The sequence below is a fragment of the Cricetulus griseus genome, chromosome 3 (genome assembly GCF_003668045.3).
Source record: "Cricetulus griseus strain 17A/GY chromosome 3, alternate assembly CriGri-PICRH-1.0, whole genome shotgun sequence".
NCBI lineage: Eukaryota > Metazoa > Chordata > Mammalia > Rodentia > Cricetidae > Cricetulus > Cricetulus griseus.
This window is the reverse complement of record NC_048596.1, coordinates 162,484,998-162,509,563: the sequence shown is the minus strand read 5'-3', so window position 1 is coordinate 162,509,563 and position 24,566 is coordinate 162,484,998. Positions and strand designations below refer to the sequence as shown.

The 24,566-nt window shown below is 43.1% G+C and overlaps 1 protein-coding gene across 1 annotated transcript in view; it reads left to right on the top strand.

Annotated features, from left to right (window-relative positions):
* Positions 1–271: 271 nt before the first annotated feature.
* N4bp1 (NEDD4 binding protein 1) overlaps positions 272–24,566 on the top strand; it is a 42,894-nt gene continuing 18,599 nt past the window's right edge. The window contains exons 1-2 of the mRNA XM_027405517.2: positions 272–585; positions 19,522–21,215. Of these exons, the coding sequence (XP_027261318.1) occupies positions 388–585; positions 19,522–21,215 (1,892 nt within the window). The 5' untranslated portion in view covers positions 272–387. The remainder of the gene's footprint in view (positions 586–19,521; positions 21,216–24,566) is intronic.

The following is a 24,566-nucleotide window of genomic DNA, read 5'->3' as shown; positions in this document are numbered from 1 at the left end:
CCCTTGTCAAAAATGGCCTCGCCTGCCGACGCTTGCCCTTAACTAACATGGTGACCGCTTGTGGCGTCGACTTCCGTCGCCCTCAGCCACCAACCCTCCCCCCCCTTCGCGACGGGGCGGCGAGCTTCAATGACGGCGGCGGGCTGAGCGCATGCGTGGCGGCGGCTGGGGCGGCGGGGCGCGGGGCGGCGGGGCGGCGGGGAGTCACTGCCCACAGTTGCTAAGCTGCGGCGGCCGTGTCGTGATGGTGTAGGGGCCTGCGGGGGCGGGCGGGCGGGCTAGGCGGCCGGCGCGGCCCACGCCTCCTGAGCGGCTCGGTGCAGCGGCGGCACGCTGAGGGGGCGTCGCCGCCGCTGGCCCCCGGCGCCACGGGAGGCCGCGCCCGCCATGGCGGCCCGGGTGGTGCTGGACGAGTTCACGGCGCCCGCCGAGAAGGCGGCGCTGCTGGAGCGGAGCCGCGGCCGCATCGAGGCTCTGTTCGGCGTGGGCCTGGCCGTGCTCGGCGTCCTCGGGGCGGAGGAGCCGCTGCCCGCGCGCATCTGGCTGCAGCTCCGCGGCGCGCAGGAGGCGGTGCATAGCGCCAAGGTGAGTCCGGCCTGGCTCGCCGGGCCGCGGGGCTTAGCGGTTTCATCCCGGGAGCCTCGGTGCCCCCCTTTGTAAAGGGCTCTGCGGAAGCATCTCCCTCACGGGTCCCTCGCCAACAGAAAAGTAGGCGAGGTGCGCAGAAGGCAGAGCGATCGGGCCTGGAGCACGCGCGCTGCGCGGTCGCCCAGCCTCTCCTCCAGTCCCTTGGATGTGCGCAAGGCTCGAAGCTCCTGGTTGGTTTTCAACCTCCAGGCCGCCACGGCAGGGTTTCCGAACCCTTTGGAGATCCTAGGCCCTCCTGGAAGTCGGGAGGGGAAAGCATAACGATAAGCAATGACCAGACACTTCAGAGGAAGGATGTTTAGTAGCTGCGTTAAAAATAACATTACTCCTGTATTGTTGATGTTCTACGATTGTATGATGCTTGTAGCAGATCTGACATTCGTCGAGTACCATAAAAAGGAATAACGCAGCCTTTAAAAATCCAGCGAGGACGCTGTGATAGGACTCTTTTCCTTCTATTAAACGAACAGCTGGAGAAACTGAAACTAAGCGGTGACTCACCTTGTATCTAATCAGTATTTGAGACCTCATACCTACTCAACACCGCCATCAGCTCCTCCCCCTCGTCAGAAAACAGTAGCAAAATTTGACTGTGAAGCTTTCTGTGCCTACAAAGTCTCATTGAGCCAGTGAAATAACCAAGGAGTCGACAGGTTGCCTGGAGAAAGGGCATTTTAGTTGTGTTTCTATGCAAGAGAGTCCTACAAGACATGCTTGGGAGAAAGGCCGAGGATGGCCGAAGCTGTATGGTATAAGCATCTTAAGCTCCAGGGGAGGAGTAGGAAGTTGAGGGATAAGGTGGTGCTTCCTTTCCTGCGGTATTTGGAGGGTCAGATCTGGGAACTTTGGAGAAAGCCCCTCGCTGCTTCTCCAGGGTTGAAGTCACCAGCTTCTCAAAGCCTGGTATTTTGAGCTATACTTCCTGAACACCTTCAGGTACCTTCGTTTCTCCAAACTTTCCTATTTGTAAGGCACCAAAATTCATGGGTAAGGAATTTGTTTCTAGAACCTGAATGGGTGATGCTTGTCAAACTTCTTAGGTGAGACCTTTTTTACACACTATATCACAAATTTCACGTTACCCTTGAGTGATTGTAACTCCTGATGTAGTTAGATTTAATTTTAAAAGAAGATGCCAGTGTTTAATGTGAGTAGTCTCTAAGGCACTTGTATGGTTCTTCCCAGTGTGGACTGAAATCATTGATGTTGGATCCAGTTGGTTTTCTTGTGCTTAATTCCTTAAATGGGTTATTAACCCCTTCCTGTTTCCCTCCTTTCTCCTCAGCACCTGCTCTTTTACCACTCAGCGGTAAAAACATGCCTGAGGCCTGTTGCCCTTAAATGTTCCATCATGTACCCATTCCTCGACTTACCCTGGCACCTTCTGTTAAGGCTTTTGTTCTCGGTAGTGTTCCTTCTAGGTTCATTGCTTTTATTGCATTGTTCTCTGCCTAGTTCACTTTGTATTAGACTGTCATCCTCCTTCAGAAAGTCCTTGTGTGCTGGAACCTGTAGGACTTCCTATCAGTGTAAACTGCCCCCTTAGAGAATACTGTAAGACAGTGTTGCTGTGGTGACTGGTTGGCCTTGAATTAGTCCTTCTAGCCTTAGTGCCTCTGAGCTCTGAGAGTACAGGCACGCGCCACCACAGGGTACTTACTAATTGTGTGCCATCTTGTCTTCTAGTGTGTTGGACTGATCTGTGTCTGCTTCTACCCCAGAGGTAGAAGGTGCTCCCGGTCTACCTTGCCTATCCTGCCAAACCTTCCAACCCCAGTTCTCTAGTGTCTGCTAGTGCCTCACAATTTAGCACAGCCCATGGGAAAGGTGTGGCTTATGGTATTTTGGTAATGGTAATGTCACCGCCCTGTTATCTTTTCAACATGTATTACTCACAATGTAACCTTCCCACTTACAAGAAATCCTTTTTCTCTTCCTTGAGGTTTGGGTAGGCACTAAGAGTTGACTGCTACACTCAATGGCTGCTTGTTTTACTTTGTAACTTGGGGGGGGGGGTGTTAATTTGGTATAAGAAGAAATGGCTTTGAGAGGGAAACAGCTAAGAAAAATTTAGCCAGGTGACCATGGTGAAACATAACCATAGTCCCAGAACTCTGGAGACTGAGGTGTGAGGGTGGTGGTCTGAGGTCAGCTTGAGCTGCACAGAGGAACCCAGTCTCACAAACAAAAGTTTTTATTTTTGATGGTGCTGAGGATGAGAGCCAGGGCCTTGTATACATTAGGTAAGTAGGTGAGCACTCTTGTATTGAGCTACACTCCCCACCCCCCACCCCCCACCTAAGAAGAGTTTTAAGCAGCTCCTGTGGGGTCAAAAGGCACAACTTAGTGGTAGAACACTTTGTAGCTTCAGTCCCTGGTGCCAGGAAAGAGAATGGGAGTGGGGGAGGCCACCTGCCCTGGCTCTCAAGGTTGGATTTTCTGTTACAACTGTGAGAATGGACTGTGACTTAGTTAGGTCTCCAACAATCCAAGGGAGGCAAGTGGGAGCTACTGTTTGGGTGAGATAATGCCTGTGAGGGCTCAGGAAAGGCATGGACTGCCTAGTTCTGTGTGTTGGAGGAGGCAGCACTTTAGGTGGACTTTGAAAAGCCAGGCAGGTTACCAGGTACTTTGTTGTTGACAAAGATGTGGAAGCCAGAAAACAGCATATGAGGTGGAATGTCATGACGGAGCATGCCAAGGTCCCTTGTGAAATATGATGGCTGGGAAACACGATTGCTCTACTCAAGACCTTGGATATTTAGGAGGGAGTCAGTGAGAGTTTTGGCAGGAAAAGAATTTGCCTGAAATTGCTGGATGGGTAACTTGAAGGCAAGAAGAGAGCCAGTAGTGAAAGGAATACGGTTTTAAGGTTGAGCTGGAGTTGGGTAGGGTGGCAAGGGACTTGGAACCTGAGTGGAAGTAGGAATTTAAAGTAGTTTAAACCCTGCAAGCTAGAACAAATGGTTCATATTCTTTGACATGTTAGTGGTGGGGCTTCCAAGTAGTCAATTTTAAAATTTTTTACTTATATTTTAAGGACAGAGTCCTCCTGCCTCTGTTCCTCAGTGCTGAGAGTATGGGCATGAACCACCATGACTGGTTAGCATGTGGGGAAAAGCTCACCCGTGAGGGAATCAATGTGTGATTGTCTCTTACCCTCAAGGATTTCATAGCCTGGTAGGAGGGACATGGGCACAGGACAGCGTGATTCACGTAGCAGTTGACATGTGTTCAAAGTGTTTCAGTAATGAGAACAAGGAAAGGCTTCTCTTTTCTGACCAGAAAGGTTCCAGAAGGTGAAGGAGGGGAACATGGGCAAGATCACAGGTATTTGAAAGGTGTGCTTTTACTTAGTTCCTTGAGTGAAGAGAGATGGAGGAGATTTTGTGAGGTAGGTAGGGTATCTGGGCCTGCTGAAAGGGGCAGGTGTAGAAAGCCTTCAGTGTGAATGATAGGGCTATGAAATGCCATAGCATTTTTCCTCTGGACTTGATGGCTGCTGCTGGTTTGTAATGATGCAAGTATAGATGTGTGAGTAATGTCCAGCAACTTGACATTTTCTGGGGGCTTCAGAGGTAAGATGTGTCCTGGCTAGTTTTATGTCAGCTTGAAACAAGCTAGAGTCATCTGAGAGGAGGGAACCTCAATTGAGAAAATGCCTCCATAAAATCAGGCTGTAGGCAAGCCTGTAGAGCATTTTCTTAATTAGTGATTGATGGGGAAGGGCCATTGTGGGTGTGGTCAGACCTGAGCTGGTGGTCCTAGGTTCTATAAGAAAGCAGGTGGAGCAAGCCAGGGAAAGACAGCCAGTAAGCAGCACCCTTCCATGGCTTATTCATCAGTCCTGCTTCCAGGTTCCCACCTTGTTTGAGTTTTTGCCGTGGCTGCCCCCAGTGGACAGGGATTCCATGTATATATAACCAAATAAACTCTTTTCTCCCCACTTTGCTTTTGGTCAAGGTGTTTCATCACAGCAATATTAACCCTAACTAATACAGTATGAGAAGATAGAAAATCTAGAGAGGGACTTACCCATTCGGGGATTGCAAATTTATATTTTTAATTCCATGTACAAGTGTTTACAACAATTTTGTGTTAATTTTTCTTTTTTTGATCTTAAGGCTGTGTAGCCCAAAATAGCTTGGAGCCCTCAGTTTTCCTGCCTCAGCCTCTCACATGCTGGGATTAACAGGCCACATCTGGCCACACTGATACTCTTGGTAAAGTCACCCACACAAAACACAGAAACAAAGGAAACAAGAGGTCATTTACTCTGAGCCAAATACGAATGACTTTGGCCTAGGAGCACACATCTGTTTGCCCTGAATAATGTCTTTTTGTTTGTTTGTTGTTGTTGTTTTTGTTGTTCGTTTGTTTGCTTGCTTGTTTTTGAGACACGGTTTCTCTGTGTAGCTCTGGCCATCCTGGACCAGGCTGGCCTTGAACTCAGTGATTTGCCTTCCTCTGCCTCCCAAGTGCTGGGATTAAAGGGGTGTACTGCCACCACATGCAAACAGTTACGTAAACTTTCATTGTCAGAATAAAAGACAGTCATAAATCCTCTGTGTCTGGTAGCACATACCTGCAATCCCATCATTCTGAGGCAGAGGCAAGCAGGAGCACCACACATTCACAACCAGCCTGGTCTGCATGGCAAGTTCTAACCCAGCCCAAGCTATCTGGCCACTCTCAAAAAAAAGGTCAAAGAGTTAAGGAAATGTGCGGCTATGTTGCCTGGAATTTGAGGTGGCTAGCTACAGCAGGTGGGAAAATCTGTAGGTCTCAGATAGTGGTCTTAGCTTTTGGAGTGATGGGAGCTAGTGTCCTGCTAATACACCCTCAAAAGCTTTACCTGTACTTAAAGAAAGTATGTCAGACACAGGTGGACAGTGAATAGCTAATGAAGGGACTAAAGGTAATCCAAGATAATTTGCCTGGATCTACAGTGTCAGTTCTCTAAAATCAAGCTTGAATCAACCAGGCTTTTTGAATCTTCAGCATAGACACCTCCCAGGAGGGATGACAACTTCAGTGTATAAGGTAGGTATTGTAATAAAATCCAATCACACATTTTGAAGAAAACATATCAGTGGTCCAGATGGAGCTTTTGTACTGCCCTTCTAACCTCTATTTTAGAAAGTATTAGAAATTACTACAGGATTAATAAATTAACACACGTCCTTCTCTTCTTGGAGAAGAGAGCAGCAGAAGGTGGCCCAGAGCACTGTCTCAGAAAAACAGCATTTTGCGCATGTGCGTGTGCCAGAGAGAGAGAGAGAGAGGGAGGGAGGGGGAGAGAGAGAGAGAGAGAGAGAGAGAGAGAGAGAGAGAGAGAGAGAGAGAGAGAATGCACACGTACTTGAGACTGCTTTCAGAAGAAACCAGAAGGAACTTACTTCCATGGGACAGAAGTAGGGACCAGAAGAAGTCTGGAACAATGAACTTACAGTATCACCGGACCTAGGAATTGGTAGGTGATGTTTCCTTGGTGGAATAGTGAGTTCCACACAGGGCATCACAGTTAAAAGGATCTAAGTGCAGTTGTACAAGGCAGAGTAGGGCCCAGAAGTTGTGTCTGAAGAGTGTCCTTGTTTGAGTGAGGACAAGGAGGTAGACACAGGCTAAGCAAAAGCAGAAGGGGCAAAGTAGAGGTTAGACCAGACTGTTGTGCCAGCAGGGCTCTTCAGGAAGTACTGGAGAATTCTGGTGCAGGGATTTCAGGTCCTTGTTGCTTAGAAGAGTGATTCCCAGTTCATGAGTGAACAATAGACTTGTTCATGGAGGAAATCATTTAGAACTGTGTGGCTGGGTAGTATCGTGAAACTTTTGTGCTGATTTTACCAGAAAGGAATGTGGTAGCTTTTTGCATTTCCTAGAATGATACTTTTTTTTTCTCTGCATAGTTGTGAAAATCATCTTAAGAAACAGTGGTTGGCTCCGTGTCTTTTTATGGCTAGTACTTTGGGGTTATTCCAGAATGTTGAAATGGGAGGCAGTCATTGCTAATGCTGCAGCTTCCCCTTCCCTGTTTTGTTCCTAGCCAGAGCTGTAGGATTTGTTTTAAACTTGTATTTACCTGTTTTGTCAGAGCTGTGTATGCTGTATTCTGCATAGGTTCAGGGACAACTTGTTAAAGTCGGTTCTTTCCTTCCACCATGCTGGTCCCAGGGATTGAACTCAGGTCAGGTTTGGTGGCAGGTAACTGAGGCATTTTGCAGAGCCTATTGTAGGATTTTTTTTTAAGATGTATTTATCTTTCAAAGATGTTATATATATGGATGTTTTGCCATTGTGTATGTGAAAATCTGTCTAGAAACACCAGAACAAAAATAAATAAATAAATATAAAAAGATTTTATTTTAATGTGTATGGTATGGGCATTTTGCCTCTGTGTGCGTGTGTGTGTGTGTGTGTGTGTGTGTGTGTGTGTGTGTGTGTGTGTGTGTGTGTGTGTGTGTGTGCCTGGTGTCTTTGGAGAGCAGAAGAGTGTTGTTTGAAATGTTTTTTACTCTTGGCTTTCTGAGGGGCCCACCATCCAGCTCCCAAATAAATCACACATGAAGGCTTATTACTTATAAATGCCACATTTACCCCTTTTTGTGTAAATGAGAAGAAAGGTTTTAACTTTAAAATAGCAAAGCAATATACAACAAAAACAGTTGTCAAATAAGAATTTACAATGTTTTGTCCATTTGTAGTTACCATATTTAAAGAAAATAATGTATTATTTATCTTAGTGAATTTACAGTTTTATACCCAACTTATTCTCTATCCTAACTAAGGAAAACTATATATATAACTATCTAGTCTTTAACTCCATCAAAGATACCAGAAGGATAATGTTATTGTAGTTAACAAAAAGTGAGTTTTAAACAATTTTCAACAACTCTAGAAATGGCAGAGACATCTGACTGCATGTACAATCACCCAAAGTTCCTTTACAACATTGGGGCTTCCATCTTCAGCCCACAGGCCCATAGTATTTGGAACACTTTTCGAAAAGGAAATTGGAAGGACTGTCCCATCTATATTGGAAGTTTGTCAGTCACTTTCTTCTGTGTCCTGTAGAATGTCTGGCAGTTTCTTTTTTGAAGTAGAAATTTTGAAGGGACTGTCCTACCTTGGTTTGGCAAAGTTTTAACAAGTCTTTTTCCTGTGTGTCCTGCAGAATGTCTGCACGGCACATTGTCATCAGTCAAAGGCAAGAGCAGTTTCTTTGCCTGGTGGCTAACCTTGCCACAAATGAAAACAAACTCCACAAGGAGTTTCATTAATGCCCATCATCTCTGTAGTAAATTAGTACTGGCAGGAGCAGACGTGTCTCATTGTCATGAAAAGCCCTAAACTAACAAAACATTTTAAATGCTATATTCTGTAGGTCTTTGAAAAGTTTGAAGACCATCTATCTATCCAAAATATATCTCTATGTGATCTGGAAAATATAGCTAGCATATCTACAAACTTGATTGTTATAGATGACTAACTACTGACCTGTGGGTTTTTGTTTTTTTTTTTTTTAATCCTAAATAGTTTGTAATAATAGCTTTCAAAAACTGTAATTTTACCTTACTTTTTAAAATGAACTGTCTAGGTTCAATACCTTAAAGAAGAGCAGAAACATATACACAGTATGTTGTGACAAAAATAACCTTAAATTGGTATCAATATATAAAAATCCTTTAAACAAGTAGAAGCATATATACAGTGTGTTGTAACAAAAAATGACCTTATATTCATATCAATATACAAAAGTCCTTTAACAAGAGTAAAAACATATATACAGTGTAACAAAATTGACTTTGAATTTGTATCCATATACCAAATCCATTCCAAGGCAAAATATCTGAGATTGTTTTTTTTTAATCCTATATTTCCCTAAATTATAACAAACATCTATAACTCACAAAATAACCAAAGCCTCTCACACCATTTATTGGAATGTGGGTGTAGTGTTCTCTAAATTGCTTCCTGTTGAATGTGGGTGAAGGCATTTTTAGGGGTCCTAGAGAGAAAATTTGAAATAATGATCAAGTCCTGGAAGACCAGTTATAACCTTTGTTGATAGATATCACCTGTCAATTTTTAGGAGGTCTCCCTTGATCAGACCAGATCCATACCAACCTGGAACAAATCCACACCCTCTTTTCTCCTGTGGAAACAAGTAAAACCACTTCTCCAAAGCATTTTTGATTTTCATTGGGCAAATACAGTTTTTTTTTTCCTTTTTAAAAGTTAAGGCATTTTTTAAATATCTAGGCTGGCTTAATTTCGTAGTCCTTTTATTATTATTATTATTTCTAGGTCTCTTAGCAGCTGTCCTTTGCTTTTTAGCAATCATAAAATTTAAAATCAACATGATAGTGTACAGGATCCAGACTCCCTGTGTGTTTTCCATCTTTACATGGCTCTTTTCTTTTCCTCTTACTTTTACTGTCTCTTTAACAACATTATTATTTTTAATCTATTTTTTATGACTTTTCATACCCTTTTTTTCTTCTTAAGCCTAGGTACATTATGAAACACACTAGAACCTGTTTAGAGGTTTTTCTGTCTGGACCTCTTTTACTGCATATCTTTTAGCCTTTTTGACAACATGAGCCTGTTGCCGGCATTCGGGAGGCAGAGGCAGGCAGATCTCTGTGAGTTCAAGGCCAGCCTGATCTACAGAGTGAGTGCCAGGATAGGCTCCAAAGCTACACAGAGAAACCCTGTCTCGAATAAACAAAACAAACAAACAAAAATGCAAACTTTTGACTGTTAAGCTACATCTGATCCTCTGTGTGTGCTCTCTTGGGTGGGTTGTGAAAGCCAAGCCTAAAGCTTGCTGCCATGGCATAGTCAAAGATGGCATTGAATTTCCAGTCTTCTTTCCTCCTCTCCCAGGTGTTAGGATTATAGACATGCTATACTCAGTTTTATGCTGTTGAAATGGAACACACACACACACACACACACACACACACACACACACACACACACACACATACACACATAACTCTTTTTGACATTTTAACCGCACTTTCTTAATGTTTTGCTGCATCATTGTTGCAAGATGTTGGTTTATGTTTCCAAACCACCTATTAGTTAGACATGAATTGATTTGTTCAGGGTTTCTGAGCAGTGATGCATTTGGCTCGTATAATTTGGATGTGTGGGGGGAGGAGTGTACTAGGTCTGTAGGATGATTAGCAACATCTGTCTTCCACCCTGTAGATGCCAGAGATGCCAGGAGCATCTCCTCAAGCTGTAACAGCCAGGTATATCTCCTGATGTTGCTAGATGCCTGGAGAATTATGTCTGTCTGAGAATCACTGAATTTGATGGCTAAGGGCATTTCCCACCCCCTAGAAATGTGCAGTCTACTAGACTTGTGATCAACATTACAATTTAATAAGGCACTCCTGTATATATAAAGCAGAGGTTAATATACATACTCCCTGTTTTCTCAGATGATGTTTTTTTGACAAGGGTAGAGGAAGGAAAGGCTAAAGTTTGTAACAAAAATAAGTGGACATGTTAATACGAACCAGAGGTTTTGAACAAGACCCCTCGGAGCTTGAACATTAGTCCTGTGAAGTTGGACTTTCCTGGGCCATCAGCTCACAAATAATGACCCAAAGACTTATTAATTATGAAAGCTCAGTCTATATCTTAGGCTTGTTCTTAACTAGTTCTTATATTTAAATTAACCCATTTCTATCAATCTACATCCTGTCATGTGGCATTGTTTCTCTTCCATCTTGCACCTCCTGTTTCCTCTCCATGTTTCCTGGCATTTCCTGCATGCCTAGATTCCTCCTCCTCTTCCTTTTTCTCCCCAGAAATCCCACCTATACCTCCAGCATAGCTATTGACTGTTCAGCTTTTATTACAACAATCCCAGCAATACATCTTTACACAGTGTGTAAATATCCTACAACAGTCCTGCCCATCAGGAAGCTTTCTAGAGTATGCTTTTAGAAACACCTCTTATATTGTAACAAGGGGTAGACAAGTTATTGTATCGAAGGCCTAATAAAATTGATGGGTAGAAAAAAGTTCTATTTGTGGTTGATTACAGTGTGTACATTGACTCTAAGCCACTGTTCATTAAAAGAGAACTTGGATCAAAGATGGATTGGAAGAGAGCTGTCAGCCCTAATTCAGACGAAAATTGAGGCACTTTTGGAATAGAATGTCTGGCTGGAAATGCCAGGGGGTTAGTAGTCTACAGTGTTGAGGCTTGAGGCAGAAGTTTGAGTTTATTACCAGGACAATGAAAGTTAGGATTGGCACTTGGGAAGGCTGGGAGTGTAATAGAGAGGAAGCTACCTAGAGATAATTTTGAGAACTACCCTCCTTTGAGGGCAATAGGAAATGATAGGAAAGGATTTGGGGCATAGTTGGGAGAAGAGACACTCAGCGGTACCCTAGACAAACCTGGCATTCCTGTATGAGGAGCAGCACTCCAGTCCCAGGAGGCCAGAGAGGCTTTACTGAAGGCACTTGCCAGCAGAGGTGAGGTCCTAGTGGGGCAGCAAGACCAGTTATATTTCCACAGTCTAGATCAGAAAGAGGCATGTGTATGGGTTAAATGATTCCACTTTGCTGAAATGTACCTGGTTTATCTGAAAATCATGTTTGCCATGCACATCCCAGAGCCAGGGTCTGACTAAAGCCCAGAGCATGACTAACGATTTGATCATTTATTGTTCGCTGGGAAAGTGTAGGAAAAGCCAACTAGGGTTACTGGAGGGCCTTTGTAGCAATGACTTACAATGGCTGCACCCATGTCAGGCGGTGTCCATTCATAGCATGTGTATACAAATGTGAAGAGGGAAGTACCTACCAAAGACAGATTGCTTGCAAGTGTCATGTTCTGTAACCCAAATTGGAACATTTTGGTGCAGTTGTCACTGTCTGCATTCAAGGGATTCCGTTTGAATAGGAACAGAACCCAGCTTTCAAGGGGTTGACTCTAAAATGGGGGTAGAAGCTACTATTTCCATATACTGTGATGGTAGAAGAAGGGCCAAGATAGGAAGCATACATTCACACATGGTAGTAAGGCTGAAGGAAACCATTACGTAGGATTCAGAGTGACAGGAGGTATAAAGAGGACCTGGTGTGGGCTGGAGAGAAGCTTAGCTGTTAAGAGCATTTGCTGTTCTTGCAGAGGACCTAAGTCTGGCTTCAAGCTTCCAAATTAGGTGGCTCACAGCTGCCTGTAGCTTCAATCTGGATTCCCTGTGGGGATCTGATGCCCTTTTCTCACCTCCACAGGCACCTGTACACTCATGGTGATCTTACATAGAAGTCTGCACACACACACACACACACCCACCACTTTCTTGTTGTTTTGAGACAAAGTCTGTGTGGCCACAGCTGTCCTGAAACTCACTGTGTAGACTGCCTGCCTCTGCCTCCTGAGTGTTGGAATTAAAGGTGTGCACCACCACATACATATCTCTCTCTTTCCTTTTTTTGGATAAGAATCTGGTGCCTGGGGAAAAGTGACACATAAGGGCATGACTTTGAAACTGGAGACAAATAATTTTTTTTGTTTTGTTTTACTTTGTTTTTTAACATTTATTTATTATTTTGCTTTTTTGACACAAGATTTCATTCTGTAGCCCAGGCTAGTGTCGAAATCATGGCTGTCCTCCTGCCTCAGCTGTGATTATATATAAAAGCCACCAAACCTGGTTTTACTATTTTTCTTTTTTTGAAATGGGTCTTGGTAAGTTGTCCGGCTGGTCTTGAACACAGTTCTCCTGCCTCAGGCTGTTGAGTACCTGGGACAGAGACATGCAGATAAGGGGTTGTTCACATTTGCACATTTCCCACTAAGAGCAAAGAAGATGACTGTAAAAATAATTGGGGTCTCGAAAACACTTGGGGTATAGTAAAAATGAAATGGAAAGCTTAAAGTTTTAGAGGCTGTCAAATTACAGAGATTGACACTTTTTTTTTTTTTTTTTTTTTTTTTTACACAGGAACCTGTCATGAGTAGGTTCTGAGTATGGCTTTGTTGTTTTTGTTGTTGTTGTTTCTCTAGAAGTGTTTGGTAGACAGTGGAGAGGGGTGGCGGAAAGGAAGTGAATGGGGAAAGTGACAGAATGCATTCCTAACTTGTCTGTTATAAATAGAGACAAGTGATGGAGACATAATGTAGACTTGTTGGAAATTTGTAGATTTTTGGTGCTGAGGAATTTGTGTTTCCTAAGGCTACAGGTTATTTTTATTTTGTGTACATGATTTTGGGTGCATGTTAGAGCTTAAAAGTAGAAGTCTTACTTATTTTCCTAGGATAATATAGAACATTTTCTTCTCCTTTTGTTTTGTTTTTTAAGACAGGGTATCATGTAGCCCAAGGAGACTTGAAGTACTGGATGACAGCCCTGACATCTTAAGAGCTTCCTTGTTTTCATAGTTTTTCCTACCTCAGCGATGGTTTGTGGACTTGAGCATCTGTTCATCCTTGTGGTGATGCTTCTGGTAGCTAGCAGAGCTACTCAGTTCTACACACTGGTGGTTGCTTTCAGGTTGCTTGGTCACCACTCAGTTTCGTATGCTTCGCAGGCTGTACCCATCTCTGTTTGTCATCAGAAACCCCTAGCTGTATGCTTCCAAGAGGAGGTTGTAATGGTGAACAGTGCTGTAGGAAAGCTTCCCCAGGTGCTGGCCTGCTCAGTATCTGCTTTACCCTCTGCTAGTTTGAACTACTTTTAGAATAGCACAAGTTGCCAGGAACACTTCCCTGGGCTTGTGAGAAGAGACTGAATGCAGATGGGGTGGCACTCGCTTGTGATCACAGCATTCCAAAGACTGAGGCAGGAGGATTTCAAGTTCCAGGCCAGCACAATCAACTTGGGAAGACCCTGTCTGAAAAGGAGGGATTTTAGCTCAGTGGTAGTAACACCTGCCTAACATGCATGAGACCTTGGGTTTAACCCCTTGTGCTTCAGAAAAAAGGGGAAGGAGGGAAGGAAATAAATCATTGTTATTCACTGGTCTCAACATCTAGGTCAGTTTTATTGAGAACACACAAAGTCACTTAAGTGTAATAAGGTTAAGACAAAGAAGGTTTTTTTTTTTTTTTTTTTTTTTTTTTTTTTTTTTTTTTTTTTTTTTTTTTTTTTAGTTGAGGACTTGTACCATACAGACTGCTCCTGGAGGAGAAGACATTTAGATTTTCTTTGTCAAAGCATCATACAATTACTTAATTTGAAGACAGTTGAATAATCTTTGTATATATAAATAATATGTATTTGTTATATGTCAATGAAAATAGACTTCTTAAAATGATTTTTTTGGCGGCTAGAGATGGCTAAGTGGTTAAGAGCACTGGCTGCTCTTCCAGAGCACCTGGGTTCAATTCCCAGCACCAACATGGAAGCTCACAACTGTCTGAAACTACAGTTCCAGGAATCTGACACCTTCACACCAATGCACAATAAATAAATTTAAATAAATTATTTTAAAAAATGATTTTTATTGCCTACAGTTTGACACAATGACATTTGCCCCTGTGTTTTATTTATTTGAGATTTATTCCCCCTTTTGCCTATTTGAATATTTTGCCTGCATATGTATCTGTACAGCACATGCATACAGTGCCCTTGAAGGCCAGAAGAGTGCATCAGATTCCCCTGGAACTAGAGTTGCAGAGTGTTGTGAGCCACCGTGTGGGTGCTGGGAACTGACGTGGGTCCTCTAGAAGAGCAGCCAGTGCTTATAACCTCTGAAGCATCTCTCTAGCCCCAAACATTTCTAAAAAGCAGTGTATGAAACCAGCTATGGGGGCACAAACTTTAATAACTGCATTTGGAATGTGGACACTGAGGGAGCAGGAGTTAGTTCAAGGGCAGTCATATCACAGGGACCTGTCTCACAAAGCAGATACACAGCTTTAGTCCCTTTCCAAGCTTGGGTTGTGGGTTCTTGTCACAAAGAATATAAAATAGTGTGTCCTCCTCAGCTAATCTTCTGATGGAGAAATGAATGTTTTAATGAGTTTGTTGCTGAAATAAACAACTGTGCACCAGCAAGTTAAGCTTGCTGCTTTCAAGGTTGTGTCTTGATGTGTAACCCTGGCTGGCCTGGAGCTCACAGAGAGCTCCTGCAGAATTAAAATTGGTGCAATCATGCACAGCAAGAGCCTTTATGGAGAACTCCCTATCAAAGGAAACTATCATTTAATAGTAAAACAGAGCATTCTCAGTTAAAGAAAAAGTAAAGGGAAAGCATTGCTAACAGTCACCTGCATAAGAATTGCTCGAGGTGAGGGCTGGAGACATGGATTGGCAGGGAAGAGCATGTGTGGACCCATGGACCCGAGTCCAGTTTACAGCACTTGTGTCAGGTGGCTCACGACACCTGTAACCCCAGCTCCCTGACCTCTGTAGACACTTACACTCAGGTGTACATCCTCCCTACCCCAGAATTAAAAATGACAAAAAAATCATTTTTTAAAAAGTTTCTGAAGTTCTAAATTGCTGAAGTTTACATGGAAATAGTGAATGCCTGAGTAAATCCAATTGGTTCCTTTTTCCTTTGTGATGTTGTGTTTGTTTGCTATGTGAAGTTAAGGGTGCCCGTGAACTCAGACTTCTCCTGTGTCAGCCTCTTTAGCGCTGGGATTGTAGAATTCTACTACCACACCTGTTCTTCCTGAGTTCTTCAACTTGAGTTTGATTACTGAAAACAAAAAGTATGCATCATATGCTGCATTTTTAATGTATGTACTTGGAATGTGAGGCAGCTGCTATTGTAAAGAGTGGGAAAAGAAAGGATCCAAGAATAAATGAACTTGTCTGGGAATGTAGCTAGGTGGTAGAGCACTTGTCTAATGCATACAAGTCTCTCACTTTGATTCCCAGCATAGGAAAAAAAAACAAAACATGACCCTTTATACTTGTGGGGGATGGGGAGATGGCTCAGTGGATAAAGCACTAGTTACTTAAGTTTGGAAACCATGAGGGCAGGCATGGAGACTATCTGCAATCCTAGCACTCAGGAGGCAGAGACAGGGTTCATGCTATAGCCCAGCTGAACTCGTGTCTGTCCCCCACCTCTACCTCCTAAATTCTGGGGTTAAGGTTAGTTACAGGTGTGAGTTGCCAAACCCATTTTTTATTGTTTTCTAATGTGTGCATTTATGTCTTATACATTTCCTTGTCAATCTAGGCATGGCTCTCTATGCCCATAGTCCCATCATGGGGAGGCAGAGGTGAAAGAGCTCACTTGGTGATCCACATAGTGGATTCTAGGGCAGTCAGGCCTGTGTTGGAACTATTGGAAAAGCCAATAAAAATATAAATAAACATTGGTGCTGCTTCAGTTGTGCTTGATATTTCATATTATTTTCATTTAGTTCAATGTATTCCTAAAAGAAATTCCCTAGAGGAGCTGTGGCGAATCTCAGCAGCAGAGCACTTACCTAGCTTGACTAAGGCCCTGGGTTCATCCCCCCCACCCCCCACTCCCCTCCACCCCCCGCACTGTAAATAAGAACTCAGGTCGGGAAGATCCGAACCCTGCCAAAGAAAGGAACAGAAACAAGAGAATTCCCCTGACCTGTGAGTTACTTAGAAGTGTGCTCTTTATTTTCTAAGTTCCAATCATTTGGAAATTTTTCTTATCTGTAACTGGTTTATTTGATTATTTTGTGGTTAGATCATTCTACATAATTTCAATTCTTTAAATTTGTTGAGATTTGTTTCATGGTCAGCATAAGGTTTATCTTGATAGTTCTGTGGGTTCTTGAGAAGAACATATTTGGGCTGTTGGGTGGAGTGTTCTATAAAGACCTACCAGTAACATGTCTGCTTGGTGGTGGCTGTAAGCCACCATGTGGTCTTTATGGTGTTTTGTTTTGTTTGTTTGAGACAGGTCTTGCTCTATAGCCAAGGCTGATCTCAAACTCACAACAGTCTTGCTTTGGTGTCCCTTCTTTACAGTCACTAGTATGAGCCACCACTTCCATCTGCAGCATCTTAAGTTTTAAGAGCATCATGCTGAGTGAAAAAAGTCGTCATCACTACACTCACATCCATGCTTCTTGGAGTACCATTCACAATAACTAAGTTATGGAACCAGCCTAGATGCCCATCAACAGATGAATGGATAGAGGAAAGGTAGTGCATCTACCCAATGGAGTTTTATTCAATCTTAAGTTATGAAAGTAAGCCAGGTGATAGTGGCACATGCCTTTAATCCCAGCATTTGGTAGGCAGAGGCAGGCAGAACTCTGTGAGTTCAAGTCCAGCTTGGTCTAATGAGCTAGTTCCAGGACAGCCTCCAAAGCTACACAGAGAAACCCTGTCTTGAAATACCTCCCACCCCCAAAAAAGATATGAAAGTAGAAAAGTCCTAGGGCTGTGGAGAAAGTGAGAGAGAGAGAGAAAGGGATCTGAGTAGGAGAGGAGGGTGGGGTAAAAAGGCAAATATCATATATTCTCATGTAGAACCTGGATTTAAATGTGTGTTTGTGATGGGGGAGGGGGAGGGAGGACAGACAGACTGACAGACCAGTAGGAGGTGGAGAGCTACAGTAAGAACACTGATGGGTGGACACAAGTCAAGTGCAGTGAGGCCTAGGGCACGGGGCTGTGGGCCAGCACTTCATATATGCTGACACGCTTAAGGTCAGATATTATAAAAGTATATAACTCCATTTTCATAGCAAACAAATAACTGACTACCAGGAGATTGAAGGTAGAAGTGGTAGATGTGACCATTAAAAGATAAAGGTAGTCTTTGTGGTAATGGAATAATTGTAAACACTGACACAAGATGATGGTGTTATAAAACCATGTGATGAACCATTCTAGATCTGTGGGCTCGTGTGCATTGAAGATTTCTTATGTATCACCATACATTAGGGGAAAAGTAGATGGAGTGCAATCTGTATACTACCATTAAAATTTAGTTCTTATGAAACTGTTAGCTCAAGATAAAATGCTTTATAAAATATTTTCTCCTTTTAAAGAACTTATTTTTTAGTCTATGTATATATGGTCGGGAGTTGGGTATCTGCAAATGTATGTGAGGTGTCAGAAGATGTCACATCCTCTGGAATTGGAATTACAGGCTGCTTTGAGCTGCCTGACATGAGTACTGTGAACAGGAAGTGCTCTTCACTACTGAGCCATCTCTCCTGCCTCTACAGAAATAGTTTTAAAGCCATAGGTAAATACAGCAAAAGTTCAAACAGTAGTAATTGGAGAGAGAATTGTTTGTGTTAAGGTTTCATGTAGCTGTGGCTGGCCTTTACGCAGCTGAGCCTGATTTTGAACTTCTGGTTTTCTTGCCTCAACTTCCTAAGTACTGGAATTATAGACATGCACCACCGTGCCTGATTTATATGGCAACAAGTTTGAACTCAGGCCCTGGTGCGTGCCAGTCAAGCATTCTACCAGCTAAGCCACACCCCCAGATCCCACTTGGATCTCTAAAGCTGCTGGCATCAGTATTTAACACTGCTTAGATATTCAGGAAGATAAGACAGTTGGTTATTTGGCTTAACTAACTTGTCATGTCAACAAAAGTAGAAAATTATGCTTATTAAAAAGACAAGACTCCTGTGCCTCATTCTTAAGACCACAAACCCCAGTACAGTCATAGAAGCAGTGAAAAACCTAGGTGTATATCCTACTGTTTGAATGGGAATCTCCTCTTTCCTACTGTTTCATCTACTCAGATTTTTGTGATTCTAAATTATAAATGCACAGAGGTATATGTATTTGAATGTGGATTCTAACTGAAGGGGTATGGCCATCAACAGCAAGTGAATTTTAAGTTCAAACTGGAAAAACTCTGGTGCTGCACAGGCTGAGCTTCTAAATAGCACTAGTTTTAGCGATGCTTTTCTAATCTCTGTTGAAAGGATAGATCTCCCTTCACAAGTGTCTATGCAGAAGTTCACTCATTGAGTAACAGTCTCACCATGTGCTCAGTGCCCTGTAAGGACTTTTAAGTTCCCTAACCCTCTGACTGCACTGTTCTTACCTCTGCTGTTGAAGAACCTGGGCTTTGCTTGGGTAACTTGAGCAAGATTATACCAGTAGTATTTCTGCAATTTGAGACCAACACATTCCAGAGCTAAAGTTGGTGGGTATATTAACAAATGTGTTGCTGGTTGTGTGTGTGGCGGGGGGGGGGGGAGAGCTCGGGCGCACAGCAAGTGTGTAGAGGTCAGAGAGTTGATTCATTCTCTCCTTCTACCATGTGGGTCCCTCCGGTCATCATCACGCTTGGCAGCAAGTTCTTTCACTGCTGATCCATCTCACTAGTTCCCTTTCTTAGCATTATTAAAGCCTTCTTCAGTAGCAGCCAAGAGAAGTCCTATTAGTATTCTCCGATTATACTTGAATCTTATTGTTTCTAAATGTCTTCAAGAAACCCGGAAGCAGGGTGATCATTTTTGTTCAATCCAAAAACCAAAGGCTGAAGCCTTTGTTCCCTTGTAACTCACTGATACGATTATCTCATCTCGGGAATATGTTCTCATTGTGATAAAGGACTGGGTAAGCAAGGGGATGTTTTTTAGATGTAAATGAATCTAACATTGGGATTATCCGCTGTGTAGTTAGGCAAGCCCCTAAGATCACAATGGAGGACACAGTGAAAAGGTTATGCATTCTCACTCTGTAGATTATACAAAGTTTCAATTCCCCTAAAGATGATTAAATAGTTTAGAGTGAAGCAAACAAACAGCCCCCCCAAAAGTTCAAAGCTGGGTAATTTTTTATTTTTATTGAAGTTGAGGAATTTTACTCCATATTATAAATATGTTTAATGATTTAAAAAAAAAAATCAGCCTGGCTATTATAGGTCCATATACTAAGGAATCTGGTAAATTGGTCTGATTTTGTCTTCTTTTTACAGGAATATATCAAAGGGATCTGTGAGCCTGAACTGGAAGAAAAAGAATGCTACCCCAAGGCCATGCACTGCATTTTTGTCGGGGCACAGAGCCTATTTTTAAAGAGCCTAATTCAGGATACTTGTGCTGATCTCTGCATTTTAGACACGGGGCTTCTTGGCATCAGAGGAAGTGCAGAGGCTGTGGTCATGGCCAGGAGTCATATTCAGCAGTTTGTGAAGCTCTTTGAAAATAATGAGAATCTGCCCAGCAGTCAGAAAGAGTCGGAAATCAAGCGGGAATTCAGACAGTTTGTTGAAGCTCATGCAGACAATTATACAATGGATTTGTTGATTTTGCCTACTTCCTTGAAGAAAGAACTACTGAGTCTCACACAAGGTGAAGAGAGTCTATTTGAAACAGGAGATGATGATGTCATTAAAATTGGAGATGTGCGGCCGTCAGAGTTGACACAGAATGCTGCCACAGGACCTAGTATTGCTAGAGATGAAGTTGTTTCACAGGAAGATTCCAGAAGTAAAGCTAGGACCCCTGTTTCTGAGCTTACAAAACAAATGGACGAAGTCTTTTCTAGCTCAGCAGATGTGCTCTTTGTTCCAGTAAATGGTCTAAGTCCAGATGAAGATGCACTTTCCAAAGACAGAGTTTGTCACAAGAGGAGGTCTTCTGATACAGAAGAAAGGCATACCAAGAAGCAGTTTTCCTTGGAGAATGTTCCAGAGGGGGAGCTTGTGCATGATGGTAAGGCATCGGCTGGAAATGAAGTCATTGACCTGTCTGATGATGCCTCTAACTCTACAAACCTGAGCCCCGATGGAAAAGACACTACAGAAGAAATGGAATACAATATCCTTGTAAATTTCTTTAAAACCATGGGTTATTCCCAAGAGATTGTTGAAAAGGTCATCAGGGAGTATGGCCCTTCTACAGAGCCATTATTGCTCTTGGAGGAAATTGAAAAAGAGAACAAAAGGCTCCAAGAGGACCGAGCACTTCCACCTGGCTCTGTGTATCCAGATGCTGCTCAGAGCAGAAGTATGGGTGCTGGGAGCAGCACAAATGAGCTCACAACAGACTCTACTCCAAAGAAAACACAGAGTCACACAGAGCAAAATATGGTGGAAAAATTTTCCCAGTTACCGTTCAAAGACTCTAAACCGTGTACCTCAAACTGCAGAATTAATTCTTTCAGAACAGTGCCAGTAGGACAGAAACATGAAATGTGGGGCTCACCCCAGAACTACAGTTGTAATGTAGACCTTGAGACCGATGGCCTCTCACCCTCTGTTGCCTCTTCTAGTCCTAAAGAAGTCAGCTTTATTTCAAGGGGACCTGCAGGCCACCAACAGAGAAGCCCAGCTTTTCCTGAAAATGGCTTTCAACAACAAGCGGAACCCCCACTTCCAAATAATACAAAGCCTGCCTGTGAGAAACGTTCTGGCTGTTGTAACTCTCCTCAGCCTAAGCCAAATTATCCCCCCCTTTCTCCACCGATGCCTCGGCCCCAGCCCCATCTGTTACCCTCAGTTACTGATACGCGATTGGCAGGATCCTCTGATCATATTGATTCCTCAGTTACAGGGGTTCAAAGATTTCGAGATACCCTGAAAATACCGTACAAGCTGGAATTAAAAAATGAACCAGGGAGAGCAGATTTGAAGCATATTGTTATAGATGGGAGTAATGTTGCAATTACGTAAGTCCACTCTGCAAATTATTCTTGCCTAGTTCTCTAAGCAGTGTCTGAGAATTGTGTGTGAGAGTGTGTATGTGCGTGCATGCATGTATGTGTAGGCCGCTCTGTGTGCTCTAGTGGATCTGTTCCTTTCCTTGGGGGAAGAGCAGCTGGTTGGAAATGTTTTTGCATTTGGTCTTGTAGATTTCTGAGCTTTGGTTTCACCCTGTTGCTGTTGGCAGATGGTAGAGACTGTATTTTCCCATTACACGTTGCTCTGACACAAAGAGTACAGCTGTAAATGAATTAGAGTTTGACATCTGTGTCACTGTTAGATTTCCAGTACAAGAGTGGAGCTGCTGCTTGCTGCTGCATCTTGTTTGTGAGACAGTCTCTTGTAGCCCAGGCTAGCTACTAATTTGTAGTACTTCTTGCCTCAACTTCCCCAAGAAAATCTTAAAAAAAAAATGTGTGTGTGCATATACACACAGACACACACACACAGTGATTTTACAAAACAAGAGTTTCTCTGTATAGCCTTGGCTGTCTTAGAACTAGCACTGTAGACCAAGCTGGCCTCGAACTCACAGAGATCCGATTGCCTCTGCCTCCTGAGTGCTGACATTAAAGATGTGCACCACCACCACCTGGTTTTGTTTTCACTTTTAATTAAGTTTATATGAGTGTCTGAAAGCCACTTTGTACACATGAATGCAGTACCCATGAGGGCCAAAAAAAGCATGTCAGATCTCCTGGAGCTGGAGTTCTAGGTGGATTCGAGCCACCTGATGTGGGTGCTGCAAGCTGAATTCAAGCATTTCAAGCCCTTCTTAACTGCTGAGCCATCATCCCTGCTCCTACAGACACTAAATCCTAAGAATAACACTCTGTTGTTGAATGTCCGTATGACCTCTTTCTAGGAATTCTAAAAGGTCAACTCATATCTTAAAGTTTTAGGAATGCCTATGGCTTTTCTTTCTGGTACTAATGTTTGGACAGGGCCTTATATAAGTGAGGCTAGCGCTCCACTGTACTGTTCCCAGTACTCTTTTTAGTTTTTATTTTGATAGTCTTTCTAAGTTACCCAGGCTGGATGGCCAGGCTATATTCAGACTTAACAATCTACCTACTCTGGCCCTGCTAGTGCCTGTATTCAGGTGTGAAAAAATAAGTACTGGCACACATATTTTATTTTATTTTATGTGTATGAGAGTTATGCCTTCATGTTTATGTGTCTACCAACCACATGCATTCCTGGTATCCATGGAGACCAGAAGAGGGTATTGGGTCCCCTGGGACTAGAGTTACAGTTTTGAGCCACTGTGTGGGTTCTGGGAACTGAACCCAAGTCCTCTGCAAGAATAGCAAGTTCTCTTAACTGCTGAGCCATCTTTCCCCAGCCACTTATATTTGTTCTTCTTCTTTTTTAAAAAATGTATATGCATGTGCATTTGTATGAACGCATCCCACATGTTTGTGGGTACCTAAAGAGACCAAACAAATGTATTGTATCCTCTGGAGCCAGAGTTACAGGAGGTTGTGAGCCTCCCTCTGTTGATATGGGAACTGAACTCAGCTTTTACTTACTTAATCATTTATTTATTTTGCTATTTTGTCTAATAAAAATTACAAAGAAACATAACAAGAAGCTATGGTGACACTCCATGTATTTAGTCATTCATCCTCAACAATTACTACTTCATGACCAATCTGGTTCCATCTGCACTCTTACCTACCACTTTAAACCCACTTTTCTGCGATTTGATTTTTCTCTGTTGTATTATGTCCATTTTCCCTGTGGTGTTGGGGGTGGAGGCGCTTGTGCATGTTGGACAAGTGCTCTGCTGCTGAGCTCCCTCTAGCCCTTTGTGTACTTGAAAGGAAATTTCAGATACATATTTCATCTGTAAGTGCTTCAGGATGTGCCTCAGATACATTCCAGGTTGTTTTCTGAGGTTATTTACTACTCAGAGGAAGGCAGGGTCTTTGTATCTTGGCAGCTGCCTTCCTCATGGTGGCAAGAACTCAGTTCCTCTCCCTGTACCTACCTACCTTCCTTCCTTCCTTCCTTCCTTCCTTCCTTCCTTCCTTCCTTCCTTCCTTCCTTTCTGTGTTGGATGTAATGTGGGTCTGTGCTTTTCTTGATGAACTCTGGGACCTGCTTGTCCTTTGCTACACTGAGCAGCACCAGAGCTCACTGCTGATGGGAACAAAGCCACACACCTCTTAGGTCGTGTCCCATATGAATTTGGTGCGCTTGGTGAGATGCCTCCAGCAGCATCGGTGCCTAGCTTGCCCATGTTGAAGTCCTCAGCCATAGGGTAGCACAGAACCATGACTGCTGACAGCATAGGCTGCAGGAACAGAATTCAGGCCCAGTTTGGTATTCTCTGGTATCTTAAGCTTGCTTACTGTCCTCCAGCCCACCTTTTAAGTCTGGCCTGATAGCTTTTGTTTTGGAACAGGGTCTCACCATGTAGCCCTGGTCTAGTCTAGAACTTGCTGTGAAGACCAGGCTGCCCTTAAACTCACAAAAGATCCAGTCTGCCTCCTAAGTGCTGGGATTGTAGGCATGCCCCTCCATAGCTGGCCTGTTTGTTTTGAGGCACGACCTTACTATGTAGCCATTGCTGGCCTGTTATGTCAACTAGGCAGGTCCCAAAGTCATGAAGATCCTCCTCCCTTTGTCTTCCAAGTGCAAGGCTTTAAAGTTGTGTGCTACCATGCTTGCCAGTACAGATTTTTACAAGTGTAAGCATCGTTTTGCTATTCTTTTTTTTAAAAAAAAAAATAAATTACTGATCGTATGTTTACATTTTGTTGTTAAAATTTAAAAGAAGTGCCACCATTTTAGATATTAGAAGTTTGGCGATTTGGCCTGGGGCTGCATGTAGCTTTGTTGGTAGAATGCTTGCCTAGCATTCATGAAGGCCTTGGTAGCCCCTTCCTGGATTCTAGCCCTGGGAAAGTCAAGGCAGGGGGGTCAGAGGTTGAAAACTGTAAAGGCAGGGAGTAGAACTATTATAATAGACTGTATCCTCATTTCCAAGCAGTACTGCCTATTATCATCTTTGGTTTTTGGCAGCTCTATTGGGGGAAACCCAGTGAATGCCCCACAGCTACCTAGATTTATCCAAGTAAAACTGTAAGAGCCCTTCAGGTAGTCCAAGACTGGCTCCAGTTCCTCCTCGTTGGTTCTCAAGCTAAGTGATGACATAGTGTCATGATTTTGAGGAATGTTAATTTTACAAAAACCTTTGTATATGTGAAAACATTTCTCAAATTGATGTTCAAGCGATAAGAACACCAAGGCTGAGCGTGGTAATGATGTTTGTGTGTGCATGCTATATGTTCATGAGTATATGTGTGTGC